This window comes from Pygocentrus nattereri, chromosome 29, assembly GCF_015220715.1.
Source record: "Pygocentrus nattereri isolate fPygNat1 chromosome 29, fPygNat1.pri, whole genome shotgun sequence".
NCBI lineage: Eukaryota > Metazoa > Chordata > Actinopteri > Characiformes > Serrasalmidae > Pygocentrus > Pygocentrus nattereri.
In genome coordinates, this window is record NC_051239.1 from 20,156,045 (window position 1) to 20,182,528 (window position 26,484).

At 41.5% G+C, this 26,484-nt stretch overlaps 1 protein-coding gene across 2 annotated transcripts in view; it reads right to left on the reverse strand.

Annotated features, from left to right (window-relative positions):
* Window positions 1-26,484, reverse strand: part of ralgps1 (Ral GEF with PH domain and SH3 binding motif 1) — a 154,771-nt gene that overhangs the window by 16,280 nt on the left and 112,007 nt on the right. For both annotated transcript variants that reach the window (XM_017684597.2, XM_017684598.2), the window contains exons 9-11: window positions 4,931-5,068; window positions 4,385-4,478; window positions 815-882 (exon numbers count right to left, since the gene is read on the reverse strand). In XM_017684597.2, coding sequence (XP_017540086.1) covers window positions 815-882; window positions 4,385-4,478; window positions 4,931-5,068 — 300 coding nt within the window. The remainder of the gene's footprint in view (window positions 1-814; window positions 883-4,384; window positions 4,479-4,930; window positions 5,069-26,484) is intronic.

Consider the following 26,484-nt stretch of genomic DNA (forward strand, 5'->3'; position numbering starts at 1 on the left):
CAATCATCTGAACAAAACACAGAGGAAGTGTGGTTAATTGCTTTACTTCTTCAGGGATTTATAAAGGGGTTGTAATCTTAGATCAGTGTTGATGGGCCAGGTTTGGTCTCATGTAAACGTGGGCTATATTTCTCAAAGTACAGTACAGCACGTTCTTCTTGAGCTTGTTTATGAATAACATCATCATACATGTGGAGGAACATGTGTATGGATAGTGAAAATGTAAATAAGACCTGGAACCGAACATTGGAACATCAGATTACGGCAAGACCTGTGGATCTCATATTACGTTTGTCATTTGAACAAATCAAGAACAAATTTTACTCAGACAATCTACATAAATTGCTAAATTTAAGCCATGACAAGTCAAGTGACAGAACCATTCCTTGCGTAGGATGATGTGAGTGTCAGTGGACATAAGTAGAAAAAGGAGATGTAGGCTTAACAAGCAACTTAGATCATTCTGATCCCTCGGACTTAAAAGTGTAAGGTCATGAAGAAAGGCGGGGTGGGGGGTTGGTTTCCCAGCTATGAGGCTAACAGGCCACACCCCGAGGGCATTCTGGTCACATGAATCTCAGTCTCCCATTTTCCTTCCATGAAACATCTGCAACAGCTCTCAGGCTATAATGACTTCCAAGCATTCTACAATGCACAGAGAAGACCACATCTACACAGGTTGAGCTATTTTTATGCAAACGGTTCCCAAAATGTCATCGCACAGGGGATTATAAACAAGCTATGGTGTTTTAAGCTAATGGTTCCAAATATGAACTGAGATCAAGAGAAATAAATGTACAAAACAGGTCAGTACCTCCAAGGTCTTCTTTGGAAGATACCAGGCGAGGTGAACTGTTTCCAGGTTCAATCCTCAGAGACAGCCTAATGGAAAGAGTGTGCAAAGTCAGAACAAGGAAAATTGACAACAAATACAATGACTAAAAACCTGGTGTGCAACTGTCTTCAATCTGAAGGTGTACTAAAGGATCGTTAGCCTTGTTTTTAATTGGCCTAATTGAAAATGAGTGGCAGAGTATAGTGATAGTGAAGACGGTAGATTTCAAAGTTATTCAGAGTGGTTTGGCTTAAACTTACAGGGCATGGAACAATGCAAATATAGCCATTTACCCAATATCCAAAATGGCCAGGGAAACTACACTATTTTGCCTTACAGAACTCTGCATGTATCCTTCCACCACAAATAAAATAAAAAAATACAGTTTTGGCCAAAACCTGTACTCAAAACCATCGTAAATCAATTTCGCCGGCATCAGGCTTCATATTCATAGCAATTTCAGGTAATAACTTTGTGATGTTGCTTCTAGAGGCAATAAATATTTTTGGATGTCTGATTCCTATCACCCCCACTTTGATTTCGGATTTGCCTCTGAATGACTGAATGACGTAAATATTTAATTATGCATACATTTTGAAGCATCAGTAAAATTTCCCGTTAGGGAATTTGACCTTGAACAGCTGGAACTAGAACGCAGGCTTTGCCTTTCAACCACAAGAAGAAGCTAGACGGTGATGTCATTCCCCCCAAATGCTAACCTCATGCACACTCCTCCTACCTCCCTCCCTGCCAGCTCTTTCTCCACCACACTCTGGAGACACAGACTCACTTGAAAGTCCAGTCTCAGGCTACCTGCAACTCTCAGTCAGACGCTCCAAAGTCCAAGAAACCAAAATAAAAGGAGAAACAGGCTTCTGTTACACTGAGCAACGCTTTCTTAAAGCTACCATTTCAAGCCAGGTTCTGTAACATAACATTTTGCTCAAGTGTTGCCCCTTTAAGCCTCATTTCCATTATTATTATTATTATTATTATTATTATTATTATTTTACAATGTGATTGGTTATGTTAAAAGACAGATGAATCTTTTCAGTATAAGATTTATCACTAAAAATAGATGATACTGGGCTGCTGTGGAAAATACCCGCATTTATATATTTATATTTCTTATTATATTTACAGACTAGGAAAACTCAACCTTAATAGAAATAAAAATATTTCTCATATGGATTTTTCCACTTTAATCAAACATAAATATAAAAAAAAATTAGATATTGGCATCAGCCCAAACATATATCCATATCCCCCCATATTTATGAATATGAATTCTATTCAGTACTTCTGTAACATTCAATAATAATAATAATAATAATAATAATAATAATTAAAAAGTAATATCTGTTTCTGTTTTACTGTGTTGAATGTAAACAGAAGGTGGTTAAAGTAGTAGAAAAAAGCGACATTGAGTAAAATATCAATGACAGATCTTTTCTACAGGGTCGTGAATTTAAAGAGGTTCTAATGACATAAACCAGGAGGATGCTGAGGGCAGCCAGGTCACATAAAAAGTCTCTTTCTGCAGTATGATCTCATCACATGCAAGCAGTGCTGCGAAACAAACCTGAATCCTTCTAACTCGTGGGTCCCTTGAACACGGCCGTGCAAACACTGCATAAACATCTAGCTCTGTTTGGCCAAATTTTACAGAAGACTTATGAACAGAAGTAAGTCAGTGCCTCAACGTGATACTGCTTGTCAATGAAACTCGGGTTTAGCCAACTGCCATCTACTATTGCTCTACTATTACTGGCTTGAAGAAATGTCGGAGAAAATAAAGCTGACTCTGAAAACACAATCTCACTTTCTTTGGGAGAAAAACATGAGACAGAGACAAATATATAAAAGTCACCTGAGATTATTACTACACGTAAACCTCTATAAACTATCATGAGAAAGCTGACAACAGCATTTTGACACATGCACACAAACACATATCAATAAGATTATGGAAAGTTGTTTTTAGAAGTGTCTAGGTTGTTAGAGGTTGGAACGGACTGAAACCATAGCCACAAAAAAGCAACTCAGACAGACAGGACCACACAGCGCAGCTGGAAAGGAGCTCTGAACATTGGACTGGAGAGAGGAAGTGGGGAGAACCTCCACGGCAGATGACATCATCTTATGAAAACACATCATTGCAACGTTTGTGTGTTTCCTGAGTAGTGAAAGGGGAACGGTCTTTGTAATATCTTTTAGAACCTGGACTAATTGAGCTCAGAAAAAAGGAACATTTAGAGATATTTTTAAAGTCTCTGAGGTTCTAAGCAGTAAATTATATCGATTTGCTTTGAAAAACAAAAGCAGTACTATGCAAAATCTGGGTAGTGAGACTTCATTGTTCTATAAAACACTAACATTAGAATAAAAACAAGTAAACAATTGAGCCATACATTGTGATTGTATGTGTGAGTGAGTCTTGTCAAGTCTCTCTCTCTCTCTCTCTATATATATATATATATATAGTCTTGGGCACCCAAGACACGTATTCAAAATCTATTTATTTGTGTAGTTTGTGTTTATTTGCTGAGAAAAGTGTTACTTTTTGAATAAATAAAATTTATAGAATATTAATAAAAAAACAGTGCTGTTCTGGATGTGTGTGTGTTTGTTGACCCATCTCCAAGCCTCTCCTCCTCGAGGAAGTCCAGTATTATATGTAGTTAAAAAGCAGCTCCTGGTTTGACCAATCAGTGCTCAGTAAATTGAGCTCATGATGTAAGTCTCTGTGGCGGCTGTGAAGGTGTCCAGGAAAAATATGGACCCAAGAAATTCTTGTTCCTGTTTATTGTTTTTCTGTTTATTTGAATTATGAATACGACTTTATTCTAATGTATATTGTGATAAACTCACTGCTGAGGGAAACTGTTTAAAAATGTTCTTAGATGCCTAAAACTTTCACACAGTACTGTATATATATATATATATGTGTGTGTGTGTGTGTGTGTGTGTGTGTGTGTGTGTGTATTCATTTGTATTTATTCTAATGTTATATAGTGTTTAACTGCCAAAACACACTGACTGCTGTTTTTAAACTATTTTTACTGACAGTATTGTACACGGGGTGCTAATGAATTTATGTTCAAGTGCACAAAAAAAGGTGAAATAAATGCCAGCACAAATCCATACCAAGCATAAGCAGCAGCGGTTGGCAAATGAGGAGCTATGTGGCCAAACCAAATAGACCTGCATCACATGGTGCAGTAATGCTGCAGCAACAGGCTAAAAAGTAACTAAATTAACTCAAAGATCATTTTGAGTGATGAATTTCCTGTCATAGTAATACAGAGAATGAAATTATTTTATTATTTTAGATGTCAGACCAATATGCAATATTCATGTTACACTTAGATATGGTTCTGCTCTTGTTCTTCATCTTTCATGAAGAAGTCCAGTTTGAAGATGTTGTTTGTTGTCTGTCCACCACGTTTTTTTCCCCTCACAAAACAGTTTTAGGCATTTCTTATTGATTATATCGTTTCCAATATTCTGTCCATGTACTACCTTCAAACTGGAGCCCTGAGAACTTACGTATAATTGTCATCCTCCACAAACTTCTGCAGTTCCTCAATGTAGCGCACTGACATCAAGTATTTCTGCACATGTGGTAATGTCAGCAAGTGATCTGTGGAGGAATGTGGGAAAATTAATTATGCAGTCACTGCAAAAGGGAAATATTTACATTCGACACTGTCAGGAACACAATATGTGTCCTGAATATGTTGTGAGATAAAAGTATAAAAACTAAATACAAATATTGTCGCTGTTGAAACAACACCAGGAATAACAAGGTAAACACAGACATGCAGGGTTTTGTTCTGAGTGACAATATATAACACCTTAAATCTAAGCTGAGTGTGTATATATCATTTATCATGGTAATGAAGATAAAAATAAAGCATTTAGGGAGTGAGGGAAATGCAGTCATTTTGAAACTCAATGGCTCCCTCTTGTGGACACAGTAGACACAGTATAACGGTCTTACTATATTTTGGTCTCAAGTATTAATACTACACTGGCAATCCTTATTTAATATTTGGTTTTTGACTGCAGAAATGTGGTATGTATTAAACTGACCATAGTTGCAGGACATCTGCAGGTCAGAGATGATACGGAGAAGGTTGTTCATTTGATTGGCCCTCTGCTCGGTCTCTATGATGCTTTCAGTGGCTGGGTAGGCAGAGTCGATGTAGGTCATATCAAACAGGTAAATTCCTGAAAAGTAAGGAGAAAGAGCAAGAGAGTTTACAATTATTCTTTCTTGTTTTCTGAGAAATGGGCGAGTTTCATAACTCGATGATGTGAAGGCCTCATATCAATTCAGATATAAAAGCCTGGATACACTTACAATATAGGACTACATCATTAGACGTTCTCACGGCCTCTTGTTAATATGATAAAATGCTTATTCTACTTAGAATTGGGGAGGGTAATATGGCAAAAATGCTAGGGGATTTTCACAGTACACAATATGTATTAGAATATATCTGAGATGTTCTATAGGAGATATACTTCAATGTTTATTAATGTAACAACACTTTATTACAAGCTATTTTTAAACATTTCTATTGGTCCCAGTATCCTTAAGACCCCAGGTAAAGGGCAGCTGACATGTTTAAAAGAAAAAACGGTTGACATGAGGAGAAAAGGAAGGGATTAATGTACTTTATGAGGTACAACAGACATATTGCAAGATGATGTCTGAATAAAAGATCCTTAAAAACTTGAAAATATAACAAACAGCTTGTTTTTCTCCCATTAGGTGCTTAAGTCAATTCTGACATCTATATGAACACAGCAGCACTAACCCTGAAAACAACATGTGAACTCATTCAAGTCCAAATTTCATCCCTTCACCCTCATTCTGCCCTCCTTAAACATCTATAATAGCTGGTTATGAGACAACTCTCTCCAGGACTCCTATGCTAACTGCTAACTGAGAGGCGTCAGCAGCAGTAAAAAGCAGACCAGCGTGTGGGGGATGTGCGGTTGCCTGGGCTGGACAGTGAAGCCTGAAGGCAACTTCAGATTGCTGTAGCCGGTTTGTTTTCTTCTACAGACAGGACCCCCTTTCTAATTACCAGAAAACAGATAATATGACCCCGGAGGATGTGTCCTTACTGGGAGTGGACGTGAGGAACTGTTTAGGAAGTGTCCATCTGCTTTCTCATGCAAGACTGGGCCTAAAGTCATTTCCCTCTTTATCAGTAAAGGTGAGGATGCTAATTAACACACTTGTATGTGCAGGCAAAAGAGTAGGTAGAGAAAGTACAACTGAATGGATGAATTTCAAACTTTTCATATGTACAAACCTCAGTTATATATATATATAGGAAGTCTCTGCTTCTTTCACTTAACTGTGTTCTTAAATCAGTGGCCATCTCACAAACTCCATCAGCAACCGTATTTCTAATTAGGCTTAAATTTGCCAGAATCTGTTTTTGTCTGGACATACGACGTCGCACACCTTGATCACGCAGCTCTTCAGAAATTCTCCCTCGCTGGACGGCCGGGCTGCTTGAGCCATCTCCCTGCTTTCACAGCAGCTGCACTTTGTGATTCTGCCCGGGTGAAAAACGTCTGCAGCTTCTTTTTTAACTCGTCTACTTTCTGTATCTTTTGCTCTGCATTCAGGTCTTTCAGGTTATCCTGATGTTTTGTCTCATAGCGCCGTCTTAGATGAAATTCTTTGAATACAGCCACAATAGCGCCACAAATGAGACAAACAGGTTTACCGGCAATGTCAGTAAGCAGATACTCGGCCTCCCATCGGGTTTGAAAGGCTCTGTTTTCAGAATCAACGTTTCTCTTCGGCATCGTGAGGGGCAAGCGTCGCAACAACTTGTAGCACCAGACACTTGACTTGATTGGCGCGGAAAGCGCTCCGAAAGGCAGCTGAAGGCAGCAATATATATAATATATAACTACTATATATCTGTAGTTTTTTGTGTTAGCAGCGCTTCATATTACCGGGCCATTAGTAACAATAATATAAAATGATCTCGCGGGCCTTGAGTTTGGCTCTAGATGATCTTTGTCATATAACCTGAAGCTGAGCCAGAGATTCGTGAATAAGGCAGGTAAATGTCTTTACAATGTGCCCCAATGTGATAATACAAAAAACATAAATAATTTTTTCTGTGCTATGGAAGAATAGAGCAATATTTAGCAATATTTCTTAACATGTCTCGAATATCGAAAAATCGCTTAAGCTTGTAGGACACGGTTAAACATTTCATGCCAGCAGACCAACAGCTACCAGCAAATCTGGAAAATACTCAACTGCTAGAAAACCTATGAAATTAGAGAGACAGCACAGGAAATCTAACTAAACTCTATACTTCAACTTTATTGTAGAAGCAGAGGACCCTCATTTTTGAACATGTAACAACAGAAGCAGGGCAGCTTACGCCTTTAGGAAAAAGATAGAAGGAAAAAGTATCTGAGTTCTGGGAAAGGCTGAACAAAGACTGAAACATATTTGTATGAGAGGTCAGTGGCACAAACCTGCGACCATGAAAAAGAAAAAAGTGAAATGGCTCAGAACAACTTTATTAGTCAGAACTGTTTGAAAGAGTTTTACTCACTAGAACAGCATTTCAGTCTAGTTTGATTTATTAAAGTGGCTAACCATCAAATGAGGCACGAAGCATTGAGCTTGTAACAGGACTTGAAAATCATTTAAAAAAAACAGAGGGAAGGCTAGGAGACATTATATAAGACTGGATGGCTTGTATTGGCACACCAAAAATAATTACAAATAATTACATATCTGACTTAAGTCAGGTCTATTTTAGGCTTTTGAGACTTTATAGGGTTCTGGGATATAATGGAAAAAAGCTGGCCTTCCTGGAAATGAATGAACTTTTGACCGTGTGTCCAGAAAGGCCATACATTCGGACATTCTGTAAAGAAAGAGAAAAAGCGCAAGAGAAAAAAAAAGAGAATGAGAATGTGCAAGAAAGACAGAGCTCACTGTTAGGAAATACACCTCTCACTGTCCATTTTATTGCCCAAGTACAAGTGGATCAGACTTCTGCTAGTTTTTAAACACCTCACTGCTGGACTGAAAACAGTCCACCACTCAGAAATACCCAGCCAACAGCATCATGTGACCACTGATAAAGGACTAGAGGAAGACTAACAGATAAGCTACCGTCTCTGGCTTTACATCTACAAGGTGGACCAACAAGGTATTGATGTCTAATATAGTGGACACTGTAGTATTTAAAAATTCCAGGAGCACTGCTATGTCTGATTCACTCATACCAGCGCAACACACAACCCACCAGTGTCGTTGCAGTGATCCACCACCCTGCAGTGGTCCTGTCAGAGTCCTGACCATTGATGAATAGGGTGAAAGGCTAACAAAGTGCAGAGAAACAGTGCAGAGAGACAGATGGACTATAGGCTGTAATTGTAGCATAATAAAGTCCTCCTATATGGTAAAGGACCTGATAAAATTGACAAGAAGTGCAGGTACAAGGAGGTGTACTTAATAAAGTGGATGGCTGGCATATGTATTGTTAGGTTCCTATACAGAGTAGATAGAATTGTCCCATAGCAGCTGTTCAGGTATTAAATAATAATATTACAAAAATATGAATAAAATCAAGATATCAATTTTAGTAGGACAGATTTTTTAGATGCAGATGACTGTCACTTTTCACAGAAAGGAAAAACTTGTCTTCAGCCTCTCCAGCGTCTCCATTTTACCTCCAAACATAACAGAAAGGGAAGTGAATGGGAAAATGACTGATAGCTGAACTCCGCTCTGGAACTCCACCGCTGCCCTTGAATAGAACGCGCAACGTGGAGTGTGTCCTTTCTCTGTGCCAGCACATTACTGCTCCTACAACCAATGACCATTACGGCCAAGGACATTTACAGACTTCAGGGTTTATGCTGCTTGAAATATAATACACACATATATTTAGCCTTCCTCCCTTTGACATTAACTGTGCAAACTTTAAAGTAACCAACAAAACCCTCTGTAAATCACTGCTCAGCTCATCAGACCATAACACACTTTTCCATTGTGCATTAGTGCATTTCTCATGAGCTTGAGCCCAGAGAGCTTGGCAGCGCGTTTGGAACCCAACTTTTTCAGAAATGTGTTACAGGCATTAATTTGAGCGTGTGTTTACAGAAAAATGGAAGTAAAATTAAAAATGTAAAAAAAAAAAAAAAAAACCTTGTTTTTTTAATGGTATTTGTTTTTTTTTTGCATTTTACATACTGTCCCAATGGTTTTGGAAATGAGTCTTGATGAGTGGAGATACAAGGTAGATTATAAAGTAGCCAGTGAGTTTATGCCATAGAAAGACCAGTGTTTGACATCCATCACCTATTAATAAGCCATGCCTGATCAGTCTGTGGACATGAGTTATAGATTTTAGCCTAAAAATACTCAAAAAACAATTTAGAAAGACATGAAGCATGGGAACAGGGATTCTGAAGACCAGTCACAAATTTAGAAAACCTACTATAGAAGGGGATTTCTCAAACAAACACACATGCACAGGGACACCCTGCAATATACTGTGACCCCTCGAAATTTGAGTCAGCAGATACTTATTTGGTAGCAACACATTTAGTTCGTCTAATTCTAGCTACTTCCTCCTCTGAAGCTGCAGCTGTAAAGTCCATAACTCATTTTAAACACAAGAACCAGAACTGAATTTAAATCTGCTGACTTGAAGGGCGTCGAGACAGACAGCCAAAAAGTTGCATCAGTGCCACTGGAGTGGTGTGGAATCCACTAGTAGTTAAGAGGAGAATGGACCTCCCTGAAGACCAAAACCTCCATCACAGCGTTAAGAGACAACTGGTACACCATGAAATAACAAACTTTCCTCAAGGCCAACAATGGAACAGCAGCGTAACACAACATTAAAACAGAAATGGAGAAAAACTGCAAGTTTAAAAAAAAATCTCACCCACGGTGCTGAATATATAGTAGATGGGTACCAGACAATGTTTCATTCGGAGAGATGTGGGAATGGAAAAACACATTTTATTCACTGAAGAAGCCAGGGGAAGTCCTACGCCTGGGTTAGAGTGGCAATAACACCCCTTATAGTTCAGTCTATAATGGAATGCAGTTATTTTAAGTCCATCCTGAACTGAGCACTGAACAGAGATATTCCATCCAAGCAGCTTTTATTAATCACGGTACGCAGGCTTGGGATGCCATCGTCTGCTCTGGAATGGGGAGAATATCTGAGGCATGCAGTCGTGGACAGCAGCATTTAGGTGTGTGTATGCATGGGTGACTGTATTTGACTACAACGGAGTTCAAATTAATTCAACTGACCCATCCACGCTTTGCTCACAAATGCACTCCTATGTAGTTGCATATTTACTACACAAAGTTGAGTTTCTGATTTAACCCCTTAACACCATCCCGAGGCTCTTTATTCAATAATTACATGAAAAAAATGCAAACTGTCTAAGTATAGGAGCAAGCATTAGACATTTGGCCATTAAAGGCTATGCTGGACCATACTGTAAATTTAAACTAGGCATTCTACAAATGACAATAAGAGAATTTGCCACCATCTCAATCAGGGATGATACCATTATCATTGTATCATATGATACCCATCTCAAGCATCTGCCGACACACAACGCCACATTGATGTGTCAAAAATAAAACACATGCAGCTTGAATGAATGACATTTACTTTTAGGTAAGCTTCACATTTGAATAGTTTCAGAGCTATGAGAAGTCATGACTGCGGTCTTTGGCATGGTTTACTTTTAAATGTTTAACTTAATTTGGTATATTTAAATCCTTGCTGGTTGTGAATCCCTCGAAATCATGGCATTACAGACAGTAGTGGTAATTGTTGTGGTAAATCCATTTTGGATGGGCACAACAAATTGCTGGGTGTGCTGAATCTCACCGTGGACAGGGGGATATAGATCACAAGTATAAACCATAACCGCGGCATTTGGTGTTTTGTTCATACACTGCAGTAGGAAACAAAACAGTAGGAGAGACTCACTTGCAAGTTGACCTGAGTTCATAACAGAAACATTTGTGCTCCCATTCAAAGCAACCAGCATACATTGAATAAGCTGGCAATTATACACTCACAAGTTTTTTACTAGAGTGATGTGATTTATTGGCTTGATTCAGCACTGAATGCTGGGTATTTGCACAAATGTTTTTGGCTCATTTGATTTTGGACAGGCCAATGATATCAGTTCTCTGAAGTTTAATTTTTTCTATTCCACCTTAAATGTTGCAGATGTTATTATTATACCACCTGAGGCACCTGAATGCAACTGCGGCACCATGTAAGGTGGAATGGGAAAATTCCCATTTTTATGTAGTGATGAAATATAAAATAAATATTTTAACATCTTTTCTACTCTATTCTATTTGGTGCCCAAATTGTCCAGCCACTCCCATTTCTGTCATTTATACTGAGATTTCTTCCATCCATCCATCCATCCATCCATCCATCCATCCATCCATCCATCCATCATCTTCCGCTTCTCCGGGGTTCGGGTCGCGGGGGCAGCATCCTGAGCAATGAAGCCCAGACCTCCCTTTCCCCAGCCACTTCCACTAGCTCCCTGGGAGGGATTCCGAGGCGCTCCCAGGCTAGCTGGGCGATATAGTCACGCCAGCGTGTCCTGGGTCCTTCCCCGGGGTCTCCTCCCAAGGGAGGCGTCCAGGAGGCATCCTAACAAGATGCCCGAACCACCTCAACTGGCTCCTCTCGACGTGAAGAAGCAGCGGCTCTACTCCGAGTCCCTCCCGGATGACCGAACTTCTCACCCTATCTCTAAGGGAGAGTCCAGACACCCTGCGGAGGAAACTCATTTCGGCCGCTTGTATTCGCGATCTCGTTCTTTCGGTCATTACCCAAAGCTCATGACCATAGGTGAGGGTGGGAACGTAGATCGACCGGTAAATCGAGAGCCTTGCCTTATGGCTCAGCTCTTTCTTTACCACAACAGACCGGTAAAGAGCCCGCATCACTGCTGACCCAGCACCAATCCGCCTGTCAATCTCCCGCTCCCTTGTACCATCACTCGTGTACAAGACCCCGAGATACTTAAACTCCTCCACTTGAGGCAAGAGCTCATCCCCGACCCAGAGAGGGCTCTCCACCCTTTCCCGCGTGAGAACCATGGCCTCGGATTTGGAGGTACTGATCCTCATCCCGGCCGCTTCACACTCGGCTGCAAACCGATCCAGTGAAAGCTGAAGTTCACGGCCTGATGTCCCCAATAGGACCACATCATCTGCAAACAGCAGAGATCATCTGCAAACAGCAGAGATGTGACCCTGAGGTCACCAAACCGGACACCCTCCATCCCCTGACTGCGCCTAGAAATTCTATCCATAAAAATTATGAATAGAACTGGTGACAAAGGGCAGCCCTGACGGAGTCCAACTCTCACTGGGAAAAAGTCTGACTTACTGCCGGCCATGCGAACCAAACTCCTGCTTTGTTTGTACAGGGCCTGAATGGCTCGTAGCAAAGAGCCATGTACCCCGTACTCCCGAAGCACCTCCCACAGAATACCCCGGGGAACACAGTCGAATGCCTTCTCCAAATCCACAAAGCACATGTGGACTGGTTGGGCAAACTCCCATGAACCCTCCAGAATCCTGGAGAGGGTAAAGAGTTGGTCCAGTGTTCCATGACCAGGGCGGAACCCACACTGCTCCTCCTGAATCCGAGGTTCGACTATAAGCCGGACTCTCTTCTCCAGTACCCTTGCATAGACCTTACCAGGGAGGCTGAGAAGTGTGATTCCCCTGTAGTTGGAACACACCCTCCGGTCCCCCTTTTTAAAAAGAGGCACCACCACCCCAGTCTGCCAATCCAGTGGCACCACCCCCGATGTCCACGCAATGTTGAAAAGGCATGTCAGCCAAGACAGCCCCACAACATCCAGAGCCTTGAGGAACTCGGGACGGATATCATCCACCCCTGCAGCCCTGCCGCCAAGGAGCTTTTTAACTACCTTAGCGACTTCGGCCTCAGTAATGGACAAGCCTATTCCCGTGTCCCCAGACTCTGCCTCCTCACTGGAGAACATGTTGGTGGGATTGAGAAGGTCCTCAAAGTATTCCTTCCACCGCCCAATGACGTCTTCAGTCGAAGTCAGCAGCACACCATCTCCACTATATACAGTGCTAGTGGCACACTGCTTTCCCCTTCTGAGTCGCCTGACGGTTTGCCAGAATCTTTTCGGAGCCGACTTAAAGTCACTTTCCAAGGCCTCACCGAACTCTTCCCACACCCGGGTTTTTGCCTTGGCAACGACTGAAGCCGCAGATCGCTTGGCCTGTCGATACCTGCCAGCTGCCTCTGGTGTCCAACAGGCCAACCATGTCCGGTAGGACTCCTTCTTCAGCTTGACGGCATATCTCACCTGGGGTGTCCACCACCGGGTTCGAGGATTACCGCCCCGACAGGCACCAACTACCTTGCGACCACAGCTACAGTCAGCCGTTTCAACAATGGAGGAGCGGAACATGGCCCATTCTGAGTCAATGTCCCCCACCTCCCCCGATATCTGGTCGAAGTTCTGACGGAGGTGTGAGTTGAAGATCAATCTGACAGGTTCTTCTGCCAGACGTTCCCAGCAAACCCTCACTATACGTTTGGGTTTGCCTGGTCTGACCGGCATCTTCCCCCACCACCTGATCCAACTCACCACCAGGTGGTGATCAGTTGACAGCTCAGCTCCTCTCTTTACCCGAGTGTCCAAAACACATGGCTGCAAGTCCGCTGACACGACAACAAAGTCAATCATTGAACTGCGGCCTAGGGTGTCCTGGTGCCATGTGCACTTATGGACATCCTTGTGTTCAAACATGGTGTTCGTTATGGACAAACTGTGGTTTGCACAGAAGTCCAAAAACTGAACACCACTCGAGTTCAGATCAGAGAGGCCATTCCTCCCAATCACTCCCCTCCAGGTCTTACTGTCATTGCCCACGTGAGCGTTGAAGTCCCCCAGTAGGACAATCGAGTCTCCAGGAGGAGCACTTTCAAGCACCCCTTCCAAGGACTCTATGAAGGCTGGGTATTCTGAACTGCTGTTCGGTGCATAAGCACAGACAACAGTCAGGACCCATTCCCCAACCCGAAGGCGTAGGGAAGCTACCCTCTCGTCCACCGGGGAAAACCCCAACATACAGGCGCCGAGTCGAGGGGCTATGAGAAAGCCCACACCTGCCCGCCGCCTCTCACCATGGGCAACACCAGAAAAGAAAAAAGTCCAGCCCCTCTCAAGGAGATTGGACCCAGAGCCCAAGCTGTGTGTTGAGGTGAGCCCGACTATATCTAGCCGGTATCTCTCAACCTCGCGCACCAACTCAGGCTCCTTCCCCGCCAGTGAGGTAACGTTCCAAGTTCCAAAAGCCAGTTTCAGCAACCGAGGATCAGAACGCAAAGGCCCACGCCTTCGGACACTGCCCGATCCACAAAGCACCGCACCCCTACTACTGCCCCTCCCATCGGTGGTGGGTCGATGGGAGGGGGGACTCATGTAGCTCCTTCGGGCTGGGCCCGGCCGGGCACCATGAGTGAATGCCCGGCCACCAGACGCTCGCTGGCGAGCCCCTCCCCCAGGTCTGGCTCCAGGGTGGGGCCCCGGTAACCCTGATCCGGGCAGGGTACACAAGTCCTGCTTTGTTGTCCTCATAGGGGTGGTTATGCATCACACTTTGTCTGGCCTGTCACCTAGGACCAGTTTGCCATGGGAGACCCTACCATGAGCTTTTGCTCCAGGCAACATAGCTCCTAGGGTCCTTCAAGCACACAAACCTCTCCACCACGATAAGGTGGTGATCCATGGAGAGGCTGAGATTTCTTATCCCATGCATTTCACTCATAAACATCACAGATGTCACGTGGTAAACTAAACTAAACTAATACCAAATAATACTAATATTAAACTAAACCTCACAGAGTGGTGTGCAACAACCTCTCCCTCAACATCAGCAAAATCAAAGAACTGATTGTTGACTTCAGGAGGGGAAGTAGAGAGCATGCACCACTGAGCATCGAGGGGGTGAACAGCTTCAAGTTTCTTGGTGTCTTCATATCCAAGGATCTCACCTGGTCACTCAACAAATCCCACATTGTCAGGAAAAGCCAACAACGCCTTCACTTCCTCAGAAGGTTAAAAAAGTCAACCTGCCACAACAGCTCCTCTGCAACCAGCTGCATCACCGTCTGGTACGGCAGCGCCACTGCTGCTGAACACAAGGCCCTGCAGAGGATGGTCAAAGCTGCTCCACACCTCACCGCAGCTGTCACCCGTAGAGGACATACATGACAAGCGATGTGAGAGGAAAGCCACCAACATATCCTCAGACCCCACACATCCCAGCCACCCCTTGTTCCAACCTCTGCCATCCAGAAAGAGGTACCGGAACATCCGAACCAGAACCACCAGGTCCAAGAACAGTTTCTCTCCCTAAGCTGTCAAACTGGTCACACCGGCAGCATCGACCTGAGCTTAACAACAGCGCTACAGTCTGTTACTGACCAGCCTGACCACCCAGCACACTACACACTGAGCTCCACCAGCTCAGAGGACCGTATGCTGTGCACCTCATCTCTGACTAGCCTTATTTCTAGTATATTTATATATTTATACTGTAACTGTTTATTTAAGAACATTATGCTGCTACTCTCTTTATATACAGATCACTGTTTACATCTCTTTTTGCCCCACTAGTACTTCTGCATTTACTGTACTGTACTGTAATTCGATTTGCACATTTCTGTCTATATATCTGATACTTGAATGTCTGACTATTCACATACTGTTTATACATCTAATATATCTGTTATAACCTTCGTTCGATACTTGTCCTTACTGACTCTGCACATTCAGTCTGTCTTTTACTGTCTTTTGTCTTTGCCCTGTTTGCTATTTATCTTTTATTACTGCACTGGAAAAGTAGCCCGATAGTGTTTCCTTATACTGCACTACCCTGTATTGTATAATGACAATAAAGTTGAATTGAATTGAACTGAATAGGGTTAAAGATGCTCAAGTGAAAGGAAAAAAGCACTGATAAATTATGACTCACAATCTGGAGCCAAGAAAACAGGAAAAAAAAGATGAGGAAAAAAACAAAGGTATGTGAAGGGTGGTGAACTTTCCATATACAAAAATATTAATGCTACATTATGATTTTATAATTAATATTATATTTACAAACACACATATCCATCCATCCATCCATCCATCCATCCATTTCCTAAGCTGCTTCTCCCTCAGGGTCACGGGGGGTGCTGGAGCCTATCCCAGCGGTCATCAGGCGGATGGCAGGATACATATATAGCATTTAGTATTTACATTATGCCATTTGTTTTGGCTTACAACCGCCCAGGGTGTTTCCAGCCCTTCGCCCAATGACTGCTGGGATAGGCTACCGCAACCCCCCCATGATGAAAAAGGAAAAGCATCTTAGATAGTGTGTGTGTGTGTGTGTGTGTGTGTTTTGGCTAGCAGTTAGACAATAAGATGTAATCAGACAAAGCAGGTTCAACTCAGACAAGTTGTCTGACGAAATTTCAGCTTCAAAAAAACAAACACAGACGCAGTTCACTTGTTTTACCAGCTCTCTGTGTTTCTGTGTTAATTCAGGTTTACATACTCAGCTGTGATTAATCCTCATGCACATGAAAGCATGACGTTTATGACAAACAGCCAATCATCAGCAGGAGACACCCATAAAAGAAAAAGAATCATACTCTCCAAATATTTAAGAGTAAAGCACTGATAACTGCAAAAAGCAATGCCACCACTATTCCCCCCTGGGTTTGATCAAACTAAGCGTAAAGTTAGCTGGGTAAGCAAGAAATACCTCATCATCAGACACAGCTCTGGATCGAGGATGCCGAGCAGGTTAATCCGTCATTTAATTTGTAACTTCTTAGAGTCCCAAACAAGTGTTGATTCATCGTTAGCCATAGTCATTGTTATTAGTTATCATCCTAACACCGTCTCTCGTAGATTTTCAAATACTTCAGTCACACTTGTCTTTCTCATTAAGCACCTGGGCCCAAATGCTTTGCGACAATATCCACAGAAGGAAGTGCTACTTAGTCCTACTTAGTGCTGAACTGAAGTGGTTTAGAGCTGCTCGTTACGCAGTTCATTTTGCCCGTGGTGAGTGTGGGCGTATAAAGAGTCTTTCTGGGTTTTATCTCCTTGCATCCAGATGAGGGTGCTGATCCCTTGACCTGGGCAGTGGCTGAAGAGCGTTCCTGTAGTGTGAGGCAATGCAAGAGGATGCTGTGTCTGTCTCAGGAGATATGTCTTCTCCACTGGGGCGTTTCTACCCTGCAGTGACACCTGGGACGGTTTTACATGTTGCTAATTTAATAAAGACGTAAACAAAGTAACTCAGGGTGGTATGATGTGAAATGGCCATTTTAATTACTACCTAAAATGACGGTTTCTAATATGTAATGCTGAGAATTGTAAAAAAGCAGAAAAGCAGAATAAATAAGTTTTCTATGGGGACTATTTTGCCTATTTTAGAATACCATGCATGTACTTCTGCCATGAAAGAAGGCATCAAACAACTATTTCATCCAATAACCTCATGTAAGGTAGCTTTTAGAGGCATTAAACGCTTCATGCATTTGGATGAATTCCCCTCTAACACTTGACCAAAAACACTGTTTGCAATGTGCTACTGAGAAAACGTAATGTTGATTTCACAATATTAATAATACCGTTTACATTTAACACAAATACACACCTGATGTTATCTTATGTATAATCTGTTTGTATAGTGCAGCTGACGACTGAACGGATAAAGATGTGAAGAGGATGGGAAAAGTGACCTCTTGAACCCTCTACAGGCAGCTCAAGCCAAGTACGGCCATTTTACTGCAGGACCATGATGCAACTGAGTGGAAAAACTCTGAGCAGCCAAGATCATGTTTTAAACAAACACAGGCTAAACTGACTGAATGTGCACATGAGAGTTTACTATACACAACGAGTCTAAAAATACAGAGTGGAAAGCAATAGCTGATCACATCAAGGACAAAGAAACACTGTCTGACCTAAACAATGTTCTTAACCTTCATGCCTCTTTATGTATTAAAAGCAGTGGTGGACAGTACCTGAGTAACTGAGTAACTGAGTAACTGAGTAAATGTAATGAGTTTCTGTACTTTAGTATTTTTGGTGTATCTGTACTGAAGTTTCTCCATTCTGGACTTTTTCCTTTCACTCCACTACATTTCAGAGTCTAATATCCGACTTTTTCCTCCTACATTTTGAGAAATCTGTCGTTCCTTTTGGTTTCTGTGTGTATAAAAACGTAACATGTCAAAACGAAAGAAGCGCAAAGCCAGAGCACCAATCAGGGCCCAGCGGTCACTTTGTTTAGAGCTGGTTTTGACCTGTTGGTCATACCGACCCAGTGCAGCACGCGGTTCAACGTCAGCGCAGCAGCGTAAAACTTTGGGAGAGTCTGTTCAACATAAATGATGAACTAACCTAACTTTGTGTAAATAGAGCTCAATATAGAAATATGTCCACATATGCAGTCGAGACTGACGCGGCTTTTTTCTGAATTTCTACAAACACCATTTCATTTTATAGTAAATGAGTTTGGGCTGGTTTATGTTTATGAACAGACGCCTACAGATCAACATAGTAAAGGAGCTCATCTGTGATCCTGAGTTTAAAGCCAGTTTTTATTCAACTTAAACTTGGAACTAAGTTGTAAATAAATCTGAAACTGAAACTTTGCTCGTGTGTAAAAAGTGATTTCAGAGCCACTCGGTTCTCCCTGATGGAAACTGTTTACCTTCAGTGTTTTGTGCTTCTGATCATTTTAATAGACGTCAGCGTCACTAATTAATGACGTTCTATTAAAAGACTGGTTTACCAAGAGAGACGCTGGAGGACTTTCACCTGAAATGAGTTCATGAAGCCAGTCTGGTTATAAAAATGATAACAGGACATCAGAGCCAGAATTCCTCTTTTAGTACTTTTACTTTATACTTAAGTACATTTGAAGGTCTAGAGTAAGGACTTCTACTTTTACTGGAGGAATATTTTACATTGGGTGTCTCTACTTTAACTCAAGTTCATGATCTCTGATTAAAAGATTACGGGCCTTTCTGACTCACTAGAACAGCACATGACTTTTCCCCCCAGACAGAGCAGAGCACCTGAATGTACTGACAAAATGATTGGAAAACAGTATTGCATAATCAGGTAAGAACAAATATGTGTCTGACTGTCCAGCGCTCAAGGAGGTTTAAGGACACGAGCAGAAAGACTGGAATAAATGCACATTCTTTCTCTCTCTCTCTCTCTGTCTCTCTCTGTCTCTCTCTCTCTCTCTGTCTCTCTCTCTCTGTCTCTCTCTCTCTCTCTCTCTCTCTCTCTCTCTCTCTCTCTGTCTCTCTCTCTCTCTCTCTCTCTCTCTCTCTCCCTCTCTCTCTGTCTCTCTCTCTCTCTCTCTCTCTCCCTCTCTCTCTCTCTGTCTCTCTCTCTCTCTCTCTCTCTCTCTCTCTCTCTCCCTCTCTCTCTCTCTGTCTCTCTCTCTCTCTCTCTCTCTCTCTCTCTCTCTCTCTCTCTCTCTCTCTCCCTCTCTCTCTCTCTGTCTCTCTCTCTCTCTCTCTCTCTCTCACTCTCCATGGAAGTTATGACAGAAAGGCTTATGTAACTGTCTTTCTTGATCTTCTGTGTGGCAAAGTGAGCAAGAGAAATGGTGCTGTGAGGCCAAATGGAAGTAATAAAAAGTATGGTTCTGCAATTCATAAACATCTGATATGGTTTAGAAGAAAATATACAGCTTTTAACGCACTACAGCACTCCATTCAAGGGAAATTCCTGAAGTGTGATTTGATGTGAAATTATGTTGTAGTCAAGACAAGACCAAGACCTGGAGACAATGAGCCCAATTCAAGACAATGATTTTTTAGTAGCTGAGTCCAAATCAAGACCAAGAAAAAGTGCCAAGAACAAAGCAAGATCAAGACTAAGTTAAGATTTTTCAGAATATAAGAATGAAAAGAAGAGGAAATATATAAATACAAAATAAATAACAATAATATAAAAAACGTACTAAACAGTAACAAATAACACCCAGTTAAGGCCTCATAGAAAGGATCAATGAGCCTCAAATGAGAGCAAACAGATTTTATTTAAATATGTACAGAAAAGACGTTTTACTTTGTTTAATGATATTGTTGATATTTAATGATAGAAAAAAGTTCAGTTTCTAATCACCTCAGACGTTGGCATTGCACTTGGCTGATCTTGAAAAAAATGCTCTTTTCAAAAACACAGACTATTAACAGACATAGAAATAGAGCAAAGAATAAGAAAGAATAATAAAGAGCCAATATAAAAGTGATATGTGAATATCTGTAAATACACTATATTTCCAAAAGTATTCGCTCACCCATCCAAATCACTGAATTCAGGTGTTCCAGTCACTTCCATGGCCACAGGTGTATAAAGCCGAGCCCCTAGGCCTGCAGACTGCTTCTACAGACATTAGTGAAAGAATGGGTCGCTCTCAGGAGCTCAGTGAGTTCCAGCGTGGTGCCGTGATCGGACGCCACCTGTGCAGCAAGTCCAGTCGTGAAATTTCCTCACTACTAAATATTCCACAGTCCACTGTCAGTGGGATTATAACAAAGTGGAAGCGATTGGGAACGACAGCAGCTCAGCCACGAAGTGGTCGGCCACGTAAAATGACAGAGCGGTCAGCGGATGCTGAGGGGCATAGTACGCAGAGGTCACCGACTTTCTGCAGAGTCAATCACTACAGACCTCCAAACTTCATGTGGCCTTCAGATCAGCTCAAGAACAGCGTAGAGAGCTTCATGGAATGGGTTTCTGTGGCCGAGTAGCTGCATCCACGCCTTACATCACCAAGCGCAATGCAAAGCATGGAATGCAGTGGTGTAAAGCGCCGCCACTGGACTCTAGAGCAGTGGAGAAGTTGTTATAGTTGCAAAGGGTGGGCCAGCATCACATTAACACTATGGATTAAAAATTGGATCTCACTCAATTTCATATGTGAGTGAAGGCAGACGAGCAAATACTTTTGGCAATATAGCGTATGTATGTTATCCCTGGATAAGGTGGTGCCCAAGAACCTAGGTGACTCCACAGTGAAATCTACCGAGCCACTGATGTTGATGGGGTAGGAAGATGGGGTTGCACCTGAAGTACAAAACTATATCTATGATGTAGGGTCAGAGCAGTCCATGGTCAGAAAGCCAACACGGAGAGCAGGAGGCACAGACATGGCAAAAATGAAAACAGAACTCCAAACAGGCCAGAAAACTCTTCAAACAATACATACACTTCAAACACAAACCTTACATCAAACATCAAACAGACATCCCAAACAAAGACCAGCACTAGGACTAAGGAAAACACAGGGCTTAAATACAAGAGGGCTAACAAGGGTTCATAAGACACAGGTGGAAAACAGGTGGAAAACAACAACCAAGGGCGGAGACAAGAAACAAGTGGCAGAACCGGTAGGAAACCAAACAAAGAAGCACATGGACAGGACTAAAGGGTAAACAAAAGCACATGAGGAGCCAGGGAGGGGCCAATCGTGACTATATATATGTTTGTATATATTTTGACATGTTCAGCATTACGTTACAAAAACGCAGAAGATACAAATAGATCCACTGCTGGTTTTGGGTAGTAAATGGCTATATTTGTGTTGCAGACATTGCAGCCTGGTTCCTATTACCACCACTGTAAATAAAATCTCCATAAGTTTCTCTAGAACGGAACATTTCACATCAAACCACTCGAACTGACTTTGTATACATCTCAACAATTGAATTATAAAGAAAGTTGGTGGAAGAATCGGTGGAATTCCTTTTTAATCAATGCCATTAGAAATACTCATTTCTTCACATAATAATATAACACAGCAGATCTGGGAAGGCTGTTGGATCAGGCAGGAACAGCTTTATAAGTTGTGCGCTCAAGTACTGAACCGTAATGATTTAATGCTTTAGACCATAATTGCAGTTAATATCCTCATTAGGGGTCCTAGTGCACAATGCTGGAAAACACTGCTGGCGTGTCCATTGGCCCATGTACAAGCCTGTATAACTGCAGTCCATCTACTTCTGCGTTTAAATCAACAGGAGGACTATTTTCCAGAGAGGAACATGTCAGTTGGGCAGAATGTGAGCCAATGACAAAGTTCCATTTGATCTGGAGACTTAGCGTGATGTGTTCAGCTTTCATTGGGGCTTTAAAAGTTCCTCTAAAAGATGTCAGAGATCAAACGTGGCATTTATTAGGACATCTTCCTGGCAATAAATGACGGCATGATTACCACTTCATTTATAACACTAGCAGAAGAATGTGCTTTCCTCCCTAACACATCAACAAGGTTAGCTTACATGCTGACTCCTTGAATAAATAGCGGGTTTAGCTCATAGGAGCATTACAATTAATTATAGTTTTGAAATGAACTGCACCCACAATAACACAGAGCTTCATAACATCCATGGAGATCATTTAATGGAACAAAAACAACAAATACAATACACTGTTATAACTTCTGCCACAATCGCCTCTTGTTATTTAACGTGTAATGTCTCAGCTCTGTTCATCTGGATATATAAAAAGCATGAACTGACATAGCTGAAAGGAACGGCTTAGCGAAAAATAGCATTTACACAATTTCCACTTACCCCAGATATAACTGACCAGCCAAGACATGTGTGGAGTCCAAATTTTGCTTCTTTAAATTTAAACTAAAGCTATGAAACTAACATTACTAGCAATGTTTTCCATAAATTTATGCCCAAAACTCTCAACCTGCTCAGATAGTTTTCAGACTTTATGGTTTACAGCGCAGTATGAGTTCCTAAACTATAAAAACAAACTAAACTACCCCATAAAGTTGGACACCAGGCAGCATTTTAGACAACAGGTATAGACACACACTGCATTCAGCTACATCTGTCTAGTTCTTCGTTATAGTACTTTACAGGACGTTATACTGCGTTCTAAACCACACTGGCACTTGAATTTAGACCAGGATGCAGTTTGAAGGAGTAGAGAGAAGTTTCTGTGACTAATGACTTCTAGTGTCTGGTGTAATGTTAGCTTCTTAGATCCAGTGCTAAATTAAGAAATTTGGACAAAGATAATATATTTTATAAAGTCACTGAATATACCGTAACACACACACACACACACACACACACACACACACACACACACACACACACACACACACACGCACACACACACACAAAAACCTCTCAGATTACCTCCAGTAGCCCAAACATTAAGCCAGGTCCATGATATCGTATGTCCTGAACTGACACATTAAATGCAGAGTAAAAGTAGAGTAGTGCAGTGTATGGGCCATTGGACGTGGTTAAGACTACTGTTCGGCTCTGCTCACAAACAGGCTGCAGGCTCTTGCCAAAACAATGAGCTCATGAGTTTCTTTAGTGAACTGCTGGATTTTCCATTCCTCCCTGTCCAAGCCTTTACTGTGTCTGAGACACAGCAAACTAAACCGGCTAAAGCTTAGCAGAAGGCGTTATTTCTTATTTCATTTAGTCTCCAGTGCTGAGATAAACTCCAGAAGAGTTTTATGTCATATGCCAATATGTTTCCACCACCTGAGCAAAAAAAAAGAGGAGTTTTGGTTCAAATTTGGATGAATGAGATTAGCTGAATGACTGCACAGTGACAATTATTACAATTATACAATTACGCAAGTTTGGTATAATTATGACTAAAGAAGATCTCAGTGGGTTGTACGCTTTAGAGGGGAATTCAAAAGACTTGAACTTTCTTCATAATTAAATTGTTAAATGGAAACGCAGTCATTTGAGTGGTTTTAATTTGAAATGTTCCGCTCTAGAGGAACTTACTGTGTCTGAATGGTTTTCAGTGGTGGTAAAAGGAACCAGATGTCTGAAGCATTCGATGCCTCTGATAGCTACCTCAAAGATGGCCAACACAAGAATTGGTTACAGATAAGTTACCTGATACCGAGACACTGTGCTACAATAGATTTGAGACAAGATTTTGCCGAAAAGCCATTCGTGGCATACAGAGTGTTGAAAGGCAAAACAGTACCCAAAGATTTCTTCTTTTTTCAGATTTTCACCATTTGCAACATTACATATAACTCTGAAATTAGAAAGCACATGTAGGTTCATTGGTCATTTTGGATAGTAAATAACATGTCAATGTTTGTGTTGTAGACATCGTGACCCCTGGTTCCTATAACCACCGCTGTAAAGGAACTCAAGTCCATTTCTCTATAATATAAACCACTTCATTTACATCTCACTGACTGAAATATGCTGAAATGATGCTGTTTTAAGCAGATGCTGCTTTTAACAAATGAAACAACACTGCTAATAACAGGCTGCCCTGAAGTATACTGCAGACTAATGCAGGATGGAAGCATTGGCCCACTAAACTTCATGCTTATTAACATGGTCTTCACAATGCTTTCACTATTTATTACATGTATATGTCTTAAATAGTACGGAGGATTTCACCATGACTTACTGCAGTCCGTTTCACCCCGAGTACAGGAAATATTCTTTCAAAAGGAAATAAAATCCCTGTGTTCAAAGCGGGCTGTTGAAACTTCTATGGAAATTTCGTTCAACTCCTTACCAAAAAAGCAGATGCATGGGTTTTAGCCAACACATGGTGGAAAATGGCAAAAACCCACCTTTTGTGGCTTCTTTGGTTTGTAGCCCCTGAAATAATGTCTGACTGGCAAAGCCTGCCAGGTCTGAGCAAGACGTGCGCTTTAAAGTGGAAGGTATTACTGGGTTTGCAGAACATGGGAAACAATAACAAATGGAGGGTTCCTTACAGTGAGACACGGTGTATGTGCTGCGCTCGGCTCTTCTGTCTCACCGCGCTGTCGGCTTGGCTGGGCCTCCGTACTGCTACGCTTTCCGTAGCACCGAGTGATAGTGAGCTTTTGTTCGCCTGGCGTCCCTCATTCGGAGTGGAACTTCTCAGTGGCACAGTGAAAACTGGCAGAGGGGATTATATTAAACACAGCTTCAGGCAAATTTCTATTTACCTGCATTCATTCTGTGTTCAATTTATTAGAAACACCTACCACATACTTATCAGTGCTGGCCACTGTATGAGGTCTATCTACCTTATATACCAAGTCACCTACACTGGTATACAAACTGCAGAACAGATCATCATTAGAAATGAAAAGAATTTCACAATACAATGATTTTGTACGATGATACAATATTTGATACAGAAAAAATACCAACATTCAATTTGCTTTTAAGTGTTTTGATTGAGCTCACCTGAAAAATCACGACTGTCTGGTAAAAGTACATTTAAATGGCAATTTTCGAACAAAGACAAACAAATGCATATGCTTTCAAACGGGTTCTTTAGTAAAAAAAAAGGTTCTATATGGAATCATGAACACTCCTATAACCCTTTGCATGATTACAGGATTTTGTGCATCATGAACGCATACCTCAGATCAATGGAGAATGTGGTGTAAATGGTTCTATATAGAACCTTTGTGAAAAGGGTTCTATATAACTATAAAAGGCTTCTTCTGCTGTGACAAGCTTGACGTCGTAACAATAGCAGAACCCTTTTTGGACCATGTATAACACATATATCTCCATCAATCTGAAGAACCATTTCACAGTTTAACCATGCATAGGGCTCTTTAAGTGTTTAGTTTTGTATAGAACCATTTCCTTTTTTAAAGAACCCTTGAAGAGACCCTCTTTTTTAAGAGTGTAGATGCACATAGTTCAAGTATAAATGGTTAAGGTGGCTGCATAGGGGATTATTTCATGTTAACTACATGTTTCAGTACAAAGTGAGTATCCTTAGCCGGTTTCATTTGATTTAGAGCAGTGCAGTTTGCAAAACCTCAAATGAAAGTCATTGTAATTATAGATTTATTAAGATTATTATCATTATTATTAATATTATAGTAGTTTTTATATGTGCCACTACAGTTTCTGTACTATACTGACTATATGTTTGCCATATAGTCCGCCTTTAATGTGTGCAGTGTGACAGGGCATGAAGGGGTGTACCTGATCTGCAACACTGTTTTCCTCTCAAGCTCAAAACAAACATGTATGTCCATGGTGTTAGTCTAATGTGGACAAATTAATCTAAATACAAAAATTCAGTTTTAAAAAAATAAAACAAACCCAAATCACAACATGAAAGGTCGAACAAAGTGGATGTTCATAACTGAGAGTGCGAAAAAATGGCCTTTATTGTGAAAAGTCAAGAGCTATTTTGATAGGAATACGCAAAATAAAAGCATAAGTGCTGTCAAGCGTAAAGCTCATAAACTGTTGACCAGACAGGATGAATCAATTATAAAGCAGATAACGACTGCTGTGGCTCACAGTGTAGGCAATACAGACCAAAGTCACAGATGTGTTCTTGCAGTTTGATTCTGTCAGTAAAGACCTGCACCAGTAAATCTGAATGTTAAATCACTCATAAACCTCTAATCCTAGTACTGTGATACACTGTGTCACTCATCCTGCCAAAAAAACGGAAAGCTCTCTGGACCTTGCTTCCGTGAGTGAATTCCACCACCGATTCCCAAGGACAGA